This window comes from Orycteropus afer, unplaced genomic scaffold, assembly GCF_000298275.1.
Source record: "Orycteropus afer afer isolate SDZICR_OR568_19922 unplaced genomic scaffold, OryAfe1.0 scaffold00419, whole genome shotgun sequence".
In the NCBI taxonomy this organism is placed as follows: Eukaryota; Metazoa; Chordata; class Mammalia; order Tubulidentata; family Orycteropodidae; genus Orycteropus; species Orycteropus afer.
In genome coordinates, this window is record NW_006922006.1 from 1278967 (window position 1) to 1289503 (window position 10537).

General features: G+C 44.3%; 1 protein-coding gene across 1 annotated transcript; it reads left to right on the plus strand.

Annotated features, from left to right (window-relative positions):
- Positions 1-9135: 9135 nt before the first annotated feature.
- Positions 9136-10089, plus strand: LOC103208218 (olfactory receptor 6Q1-like). Its single transcript, XM_007953896.1, has one exon. The coding sequence runs from the start codon at positions 9136-9138 to the stop codon at positions 10087-10089; it is 954 nt and encodes a 317-aa protein (XP_007952087.1).
- The last annotated feature ends 448 nt before the right edge of the window (positions 10090-10537 follow it).

Consider the following 10537-nt stretch of genomic DNA (forward strand, 5'->3'; position numbering starts at 1 on the left):
CCTTAGGCACTACACCACCAGAGCTCCTTATGTATTAAGTATTAAGGATGCACCTGTTATTAGAATCCTCTGCAAGGGGACCATAGGATTCCATGCATATAGAAGTCATCTGAGGATCAACAGGAAAGCAGAAACAAAAGGGAACAGGAAATGACTTTCCAGGCAATAGGGGAAAAGATTAAAAACAGAGAAAGATGGTTATCACAAATGAAATGAAGTTCCCCTCCTTTCCAATAGCCTTCACCCTGCAAACAATAAGCATTTACCCAGCCTCTTAATCTATAGATAGTGTAAATACATCCAGAGAAGCTGCCAAGAAGACAACACAGCTCATAGACCCTCTGGAATGATTAGCACATTCTGTGAGGCCTAGGATTCATCTGTCTTGTTCAAACTTTTATGCCTAGGAAATAGCAAAATATTCAAACCCTTTGCCACTGAGTTGATTCCAACTTGTAGCAACCCTGTAGGACAGAGTATAACTGTCCCATGGGCTGTATATCTTTACAGAAGCTGACTGCCATATTTTTTTTCCCATGGAGCATCTGGTGGGTTTGAACTGCTGACCTTTCGATTAGCAGTTGAGCACTTAACCACTTCACTACCAGGGCTCCTATGCCAAGGAAATTTTTTAAAAAACCATTGCCATTAAGTAGATTCTGACTCATAGAGACCCTATGCCTAGGAAATAGTGGGCATTTATTAATTGCCAAATTAATGAATAGATTAAAGGTGCTCATGAAAGGGTGCTGTAGCCAACACAGGCTCCTGTGAGAACACATTTAGCAGAAAGGATAGTCTCTCAGCTTCCAAGATTCAGTGCAACTTGAGTGTAAAAGGGGAAGAATCAATGGGCTTCATTTATGGTGCACTAAGGAGCTCTGATGGCATAGTGAGTAAAGCATTTGGCTGCTAATTAGAAGGTCAGCAGTTCAAACCCACCAGCTGCTCTATGGGAGGAAGATGAGGCAATCTACCTCCATATAGATTTACAGCCTTGGAAAGCCAATGAGGGTCTCTATGAGTAGGAATCAACTCAGTGGCAGTGGGTTTGGTTTTGGGCTTTTCATAGAACACTAACTTTTTGCACTTTACACACAACTACTTCATTGACTCTCACAATATCCTAATTAAACAATATGATCCTTTAGAAATGAAAACACTGAATCTCGGAGAGGTTCAATAACTTGTGTAGTCAGGGTGCCATGCCTAATATGTGGAAGTAATAAGAATTGATCTAGGCCTGTCTGATGGCTTATTTACTCTGCTACTGATCACCCAAACAGGCAATGTCTTGGCTCTCAGAATCCTTGAAATGCTTTCTCTTTCAAGACATAGCAAGACGGTCCCATCCATAATCCCATCTTATGTGTTAGAGCAGAGCTTTGGCATTCATGAGCTTCTGACAAACCAGACAGGGAGTCAAGAGGGCACCCAGGCTGAGTCTTGGGCAGACTGCTGTGATTGATTACTAGTGACTGCTAAGGAGTCCAAGTTGAGGTGTTGTTAGTTGCCATCAAGTCCTCCACCTTATGAAGACCTTGTTTAACAGAATGAAACGTTACTGGGTCCTGTACCATTTTCATGATCTCTGGTATCAAGCCAAAACTGTTGCTCTTCTTGGTTGCCACTGAGTTAATTCTGACTCATGGGACTCCACGTATACAGAGTAGAAAGATCCCACAGGATTTTCAAGGCTGTGACCTTTCAGAAACTGATCCCCAGGCCTCTCTTCCAGGGCGTCTCTGCTTGGGTTCCAACCACCAATCTGCCAACTAGTAGTGGAGTGCCTAACCAGCTGAGCCACCTGGGACTCCTCAAGCCAAGACAGCAGCTCACAAACACAGGCTACATCTGACATTCCTAGAAGAGGCCATCGATCCTTTATTTCTGGCACCAAAAGACAGAGATGACTCCCACTGTGCTTCTGTAACTGTAGAGACTTCTAGGAGCCAAGACAATAATTGCTGTTTCTATAACTGACCAAGGAGGGAAGTTTTTCATGACAAAAGCAACATTTAGAATAAGCCTTAAAGGAAGGTGGCATTGTGACTTTATTTTTACAAAAGGAAAAAATGTGAAGTAAAAATAAATCTGTATTTAAACCCTAGATACCTGTGTTACTAACCTGTTATGTACAGAGATCTTAATTGTTATATCCCCAACACCTGGCACAATGTCTGGCACATAATAAATGCTGTATAACAGTATGTGAAATAAATGCTTACTGAGTGAAGAACACTGAGCTTGTTACCGTATCTTCTCTGTGCTTCTATTTTCTTATTTATAAAATAGACCTCATAGCACTTCCTTGTGAAGTTGTTGTATGAACCCAAAGGGGTTGTGTATATACAGTAATTAGCATATAGCAAAAATTTATTACAGGTCATCACTGGGTTACAAGCAAGATCTGTTCCTAACTCTGTCTTTAAGAATTTGTAGGAGAAAGAGGATCCAAGATGGCCTAATAGATAGATAAACTACCCAGACCTTCTAAGACAAAGACCCAAGAAACCAAGTGAAATATATAGATGACAATCCTGGAACCCTGAATTTCAAAAGAAAGGATCAAGAAGTAAATCGAATACTGATTAGAGGAAGAAACTGAATGAAAACAGTGAACAAGGAAACTTATGGAGTGGTGAATTGCCAAAGGCCCAGCACAGCATGGCCATTTTAGTTATTATAAGCAGGGTTCTGATCTTGGAAGGAACCAGAAAACTGACTCTGCTCACCCAAAACTGCACCTGTGCCCACACCAGTGATCAGTGACCAGAGAGGTATGATCTCCACCCTTACCCCACACATCCTTCCAATAATCAGAGACATGCCTCCCTACCCCCACCCAGCCAGTGCCCAGTCAAGTCCCTTCACTCCACTTTCCCTACATGGTGTTCCTCCTGGACCACTTCCCACCCCAAACAGCACCCACACCCCTCACTCCACTCCCCCGGTGGCCTGAGGTGCACTCCAGTGGCTTGAGCACTGGACGCCTGCAGCCTCAGACATCTGCAGAGCACACCCATGTGGATCACACACTGCACAGCCACGGCTCCATGGTTAGTGGGGTGCAGGCCCCTGGGGTGGACACAGTGCCATCACTGCCTTCACAGTCAACAGCACTTGCCTCTACCACCTCATCATGAAGATGGTATGAGACTAGACATTTCATACTGGTTATAAATAAGGTCACCACAAGGCAGAGCTGAGTCTGCGGCAACTCACATCGACAACATACCATTGCTAGGTTTTATAAAGGATATAGTAAAAATATAAGACATGGCTCTGTTATCAAGGAGCTTTATTATTTAGTTAGTATGACAAGATAATATGCACCTGAAACATTAAGGCTGAACTCAAATCATATAAAATTAAGGGAAGTTGTCCCTTCGTGTGTTTAGAATAAGTTAAAGGACAAGTGATCTACAGGGGCCTTGGGCCTTGTAAGCTTTGGCTTGGCTGCCTCCTATGATCAAACACAGTGTATACTCATCATCCTTGATGTTTCTTTTGTTTCTTAGTGAAATGATACCATACTCCCCTTTTAGGGAAGATTTCCCAGACACTAGGTAATAATCAAATATTCTGGAGGAAGTTCTTTGGAAGGAAGGCAATTGGATATAGTAACATTCAGGATAAAAGTATATCTTAGTGACCACTTCTACGGAGCTGTGAGCTCCGTAAGGGCTGGGATTGGGTATTTCATATCTGTATTGCACAGAGCCCAGCCCAGAGTGGCTACTCAGTAATATTTACTGTCATTATTGATTATTCATCAGGCCTGAAGGTAAAGGTGGGTAGTGATAGAGGATATCTGGCCCACTCTAGTAGAAGAATGCTTCATTGCATCCTTGATAAATCTAGACCACATGAAATTTTATTTCTCCCTATCTCACAGTGGTTTAGAGACAGAGATCTTGGCAAAGAGTCTAACTGACATGGAACCTTCCTTGGTTGGCCCTTCATGCTCCACTCTGAAGTGCTTGTTTCAAGTCTACAAATTTTAATTCCCTCGTAGCCTTTACACACCCTCTGGGACAAAGTTTTCTATGATTTAGTGTCTTCTTTGCTTTGTTTTCTGAGTTCTTCAAACCTCCATGGAGACCTGATCCCATGGGACACCCCTGGAGTGTTAGAGGCACATACCTGGTGTATGAGTCATTTTATGTTGTTGTTGTTGTTATGTGCCGTCGAGTCGGCCCCGACTCATAGCAACCCCTCCTTGGGTTTCCGAGGCAGTATCACTATGGAAGTAGGATTGCCCAACCTTCCTTCCAAGGAGTGACAACTCCTGCTTCTTCCCTCTCTAGTCAAGACAATTGTGGAGTTCTACCATCTCCCTTTGGCTCAAAGCAGCAATCATCCTCGAACCTGGGATCCCTGTTTCACAATGGGATTTGGTCATCTTTACTTGTCACTAGCTCCAAGGTCCTGAACGTTGGGGTCTTTCGGTTCCACTCAGAGAAGAGACAAGGGGAAGCAGCAGGGGGCAGGTGAGTGACTCCTCTAGGGACCCCCGGGCACCTGAGTATGGGCTATTTAACTTATAGTTTATTTCAGTGTTGGAAACAAAAACTATATAGCCAAAGAGCATGTAGAAGATGGTGCATGGAAGGAGTGTTATCAACCAAATAGATACCAAATCTAGAGTAACGATTCTGACTCAGTGTGTCTAACCCAATCTTCTCTTCAGAATGTTTCCAATTTTTTATCACATTTGTTTTTCAACAGCTCTTTACAGAGCCATTGTAGCATTAAATATCAGCCCAGTTTTCAAGTGAGAAAGCTGAGACACACAGAATTCAACTGGTTCTCTTGAGCACACAGACAGTAGGGTACCAAGGGATGTTTGAGGGTTTTAGTTCCCCTTCTTCTCCATCTGCCCTCTTGAGTCATCTCAATCAAGCCTACTCTCTAAGCAAAACCAACTCGTTTGTTAGTCCAGTGCAGCCTCAAAACCATCCCCAGGACTCCACAGAGATTGCCACCCCCTATGCGTTCCTTTTATTGAAATTCTGCAGGAATCATATCAACCATAAACAATAGAGGCAAGATAATAAGAACTTCCTAGAATGTACCTAGGAGCTCTGGTAGCATAGTGGCTAAAGCACTTGACTGCTAACCAGAAGGCTGGCGGTTCAAACCCACCAGCCACTCCTCAGAAGGAAGGTTGGGCAATCCTACTTCCATAGTGATACTGCCTCGGAAACCCAAGGAGGGGTCGCTATGAGTCGGGGCGACTTGACGGCATATAACAACAACAGCTACAAAGAATGTACCTTTAAATTTTTCAAGGAACTTGGTATCCACTAACTTATTAATCCCTATCATATCTGGAGAAACAAGAAGAGCTGGTATTCTTCCTTCTTAGGGATTAGGAAATAGAAGCTCCAAAAGTTTGACTCCCACCTCAGTTCCTTTTCTCCCTTTTTCTGTGGGCTCTCAGTTTGCCTGGGATCCAAAGTCTCTGCTATACGTGTGACTAGAGAGGCCTCTCAATTCTTTCTTTCTGCCTCCATGTCTCATTTGTTCCCACCATCAACCAGTTGATGTCAAGGTCACATCGACCTTGACTCACAGTGACCCTATGTGTGTCTAAGCCTTTCTTCCAAAGCAGTGCTGGGTAGACTAGAATCTCCAAACTTTTGTGTAGCAGCCAAGCATGTTAATTCTTTGCAGCCCCCCAGGACTCCTATTCCCCAAACAGGGTGACCATACGTGAATACGTGTGAGGAACAGGTATGTCCACCCAATATTGAAGCTATTGGAATAACAAGAGGAGCACCCAGTTAACTGACCCGATGTTTGGTTTTAGGAACTCCAATCCCTTGGGGTGATGATATGGTGGTTAGATGGTGGGCTCTGGGGTCAGACTGGGAGATATTCTCACACAGATCCTGCCCCTGATTATCTGGTGGAAGCAAGGCTCATGGGATTCCCATGCAAGGTCCCTTTCTCCCACTTCCAGTTGCCTAGCAACTGAGGAAATCTAGAGTTTGGTGGAGAATAGTTTGAAAACTGATAGCATATCTCTCTTCAGAAAAATTGAAATTAAATTCGGTAGTTAAGCAAAGGAAATTGTATGTAAAACTCAAAGCAATTTGCCTCTGACCCAAGGCTAGGGAGACTGGGCGACTCCAGTGCATAAGGCATCATCCTGGCTGCCAGCATCATCTGTCTTGGGATGGTTGCATGGATTTCAACATCGAAAATATTGATGCCTTCTTTTCCTTCCTCTTCTTTAAAACATATGGCTAAAAGTGGAAGGGAAACTGAGTACTCTGGGTTAGCACTATGCTAGGAGCAAGTATCCATTCTTTTATTATATCTGCAAATTTATTGCATGCATCCTATTTACCGGTGACTCTTTTCTGTGTTAGCAACACAGATATAAACAAACAGACAAAGCCACTGCACTTAAGGAGCTTACTTTCATGTGTATGTGAGGGAGAGAAAGATTTATAGACAACAAATCAATATTTAACATCTCAGATGGCAATGAAGCGTCAACCAAAAAAAAGTTAAGCTGAGGAAAATAATCTGAGAGTGAAGGGAGTTGCCTTTTCAAATAGGTGATTAGAAAGGGCCTCTTTATTAAGGTGGCCTTGAGCAGAGAATTGAAGGAAGAGCAGGAGGAAGCCACGCATATCACAGAGGGAACAATAAGAGCAAAGACCTGGACCTTCACTTATGCTGTCTCCTTCATTCCTGGGACCAGTCCTGCAAATGTACATTATTGTCTTCCCCATTTGAAGATAAGAAAACTTAAGCTCAGCAAGATTGACTTTCCCCAGATCACAGCTAGGTAGTACCTGATGGAGGCAGAGTCAAAGTCAGCTCTGCTAATTCTACCTCAGGGCCATCTGCATGCTGGAAAGTGAAATACGCTGTGCCTGTCACAGTGCAGTGGGAGCAGGAAAGCGGGCACACAGGGGTGAGGCCCAAGATCAGGAATCCAGGCTCCAACTCCTAGGCATCTCTTAGCCCCCTCTGTCCACGCCCTGGCACCCATCCACCATTGACTGCTAACCTGTTTGGTGGTTATTTTCTGAAATCACTTTGTGCATCTTTGCAAGTTCTTTTTCCAATCCCTCACACCTATGGAGACAAGGGGAGCTTTGGTGGCATAGTGCCTAAGGCATCTGACCACTAAACAGAAGACTGGCAGTTCAAACCCACCAGCCACTCCTCACAAGGAAGACTGGGCAATCTATTTCCATAGAGATACTGCCTCAAAAACCCAAGGAGGGGTAGCTATGAGTTGGAACCGACTCAAAGGCAGTGAGTTTATTTTGGATGGAGATAAGTAAGGAGCTCTGGTGGCATAGGGGCTAAGGCATTTGCCTGCTAACCAGAAGGTCAATGGTTCAAACCCACTAGCTGCTCCATGGGAAGAAGTTGAGGCAATCTACTCCTGCAAGATTTATAGCCTTGGAAACCCAGTGGAGGTTGCTGTGAGTCAGAATTGACTCAATGGAAGTGGGTATGGTGACAAGTCTCCCAGAGGCCAGGTGGGAAGAAGTGACAAGGGAGAATCTAGCCTCTCCCACCCGGCTCATCACTAGCTGCAGAAGTGAATAGCTGCAGGAATCAAGTTTTAATTTCCCCACACTGGTCCCAAACTCTTCTTCCATATTTGTTAAGAAAAATCTGTTTCCTCAGTCCAGGGAGCACCAGTTTTTCAGGCCACTTAGTTGGGCTGAGTTCCTGTGCAGTCTCTCTTTTTATTTAGTGATTGTCCCATATGACCTTCTCTTCTGCCCTTGGTTGCTGTGTCTTTTGTTATACTTGGTGGATGAGGGTCTCATAACCGTGCAAAACAAGCCAATCGTACTAACAGGACTGGGAGTCTCACTGAGCCCCTGCAGGTTGCTGCAACCTGCAGGAGTTTTCTCCAGCAGAGTTTGAACAGCAGAGAATGTAACTGTACAGTCAGGGCTGGAAGTCAGAGTTGCAGACATTCCATTAAGTAAAATGAAGTGGCAGAGGAAGGTGACAAGGTTCTCTTGCCTTCACACTGAAGCCCAAGCCCAGGCTTAACTCAGTTATTAGCCCTTCCTGATATTGTCCTAGTCTTCTCCTTGAGCCTCAGCCCCAGTCATTCTCCCTCCAAACCAAAATCACAGCCATCAAGTTGATTCCAATTCACATTGACCCTATAGGCCAGAGTAGAACTGCCCCATAGGGTTTCCTAGACTGTGATCTTTATAGGAACAGATTGACAGGTTTTTTCTTGCATGGAGCCACTGGGTAGATTTGAACACTGGATGGGTTTAGTTAGCAGCCAAGTGCTTTAACCACTGCATCACTAGGGCTGCTTATTCTCCAAACACCACTATATTCCAGAACAATTTGACATTTATTTTTTCCCATTTTTATTGACCCAAACATGATAATAAGTGCTTTACTTGAAATATCTAATTTAAATTCTCACAACTCCATGAGTTCCTAGTATCGAATCTGAAGCCACAAAAGCCCAATCAGGAAGGTAAAGTCTTAATGCTATGGTAAATTTTTTCTATTTCAAGTTCTCTAAATGTTCAATGTTCTTGCTGCTGGCTGGAATTTTATACTTGCCATTTCTCTACCTTTCATCTCAGTAACCTGTACTTTTTTTTCCCCCAGGTTCCAGCTTCAACAACCCTTCCTCAAGGATGATTTCTCTGATTCCTGCAGACTGGTCAGTTCCTCTGCTATTGTTCTCCCATAATATCCCATCTTATTTCTATGTAGCACTTTTCGTTTTGTTCTGAAATTGTCTGCTTGCCTGAGTCCCTCACAGACTGGAAATTCCTGGAGAGTAGGGACAGTGTCTTGACTTCACATTCCTGTTCTGAAGTGAAAGGTACTTCAGTCCAACATCTTCACAAGTTCTCTCTGAGCATTCATTATCTATGAGGCTATGAGTCTACTAGAAGCTCTGGTAGCATAAGTGGCTAAGGCACTTGACTGCTAACCAGAAGGCTGGCGGTTCAAACCCACCAGCCACTCCTCGGAAGGAAGGTTGGGCAATCCTACTTCCGTAGTGATACTGCCTTGGAAACCCAAGGAGGGGTCGCTATGAGTCGAGGCTGACTCGATAGCAAATAACAACAACAATAACAACATGAATCTACTGCCTTCTCACTCCCACACATGCAATCATATACTCAAAACAGGACGCAGGTAACAGAGTTTGTCATGGTGGGCTTTCCTGGTGTATTTGAAGCACGCCTCCTCTTCTTCACACTCTTCCTCACCATGTACCTGCTCACCTTGGTGGAGAACTTGGCCATTATCTTGGTGGTGTGTTTGGACCATCAGCTACAGAGGCCCATGTACTTCTTCTTGACACATTTATCTTGCCTTGAAATCTGGTACACTTCCGTCACAGTGCCTAAGATGCTGACCGGTTTCATTGGGGTGGATGGAGGCAAGAACATCTCCTATGCTGGCTGCCTGTCCCAACTTTTCCTCTTTACCTTCCTTGGGACAACTGAATGTTTCCTACTGGCTGCTATGGCCTATGACCGCTATGTGGCCATTTGTATGCCTCTCCGGTATGGGGCCTTGGTGTCCTGGGGCACCTGCGTCCGCCTAGCAGCTGCTTGTTGGCTGATGGGTTTCCTCACACCAGTGTTGCCCATCTACCTCATGTCCCAGCTGACGTTTTGTGGTCCCAATGTCATCGACCACTTCTTCTGTGATGCCGCTCCCCTGCTAGCCCTGTCCTGCTCAGATGTCACCCTGAAGGAGACTGCAGACATCCTGGTCTCACTAGCTGTGCTCCTGGCCTCCTCCACAGTTATTGCCGTGTCCTACGGCAACATCGTTTGGATGTTGCTGCACATGCGCTCAGCTACTGAGCGCCGGAAGGCCTTCTCCACTTGTGCAGCCCATCTGACTGTGGTGAGCCTCTTCTATGGCACTCTCTTCTTTATGTATGTCCGCACCAAGGTGGCCTCCTCCATCAGCTTCAACAAGGTGGTCTCCGTCTTCTACTCCATTGTCACGCCAATGCTCAACCCTCTCATCTACAGTCTTCGGAACAAGGAAGTGAAGGGAGCTCTGGGCAGAGCCTTTTCCCTCAAATCTTGGAAAAGACAATGAGGATGCAAGTAAAGGACCAGTTTCCTTGCCTTGGACATTTAGAAGGACAAGAAAATCGTGTGTCTTAAAATTCCTTAACTAGAAGAAGCAGTCCTTATTTCCACTCACCTCTCTTGGTGAGAACTTAGTCCCAAGTCTACACCTCACCACAAGGGTGGAAAAATATTTCCTAGCTACCAACCTAATGCCCAGCCAAAATCCAATTATTATGGACAAAAGAGAAAGCACATTTTGGTGAACAAACAGCAAACAAAACATATAGATTAAATCTACAGATTCTTAGTTTTTCTTTTTGTAAAGTATGACTTATCTTCTTTGTATCTATATTTCCTTACTTGCAATACAGAAGAGTCCTTCCCTATACCAAGTGGTGTTTTGAAAGTTAAAGAAGATCTCTATTTCACTGTTAGCTCACTTAAAGTAAGGCTGGCAAAGATAAATAAAATTT

Coding starts and splice junctions, on each gene's coding strand:
- LOC103208218 (XM_007953896.1), top strand. CDS start 9,136: ATGCAATCATATACTCAAAACAGGACGCAGGTAACAGAGTTTGTCATG.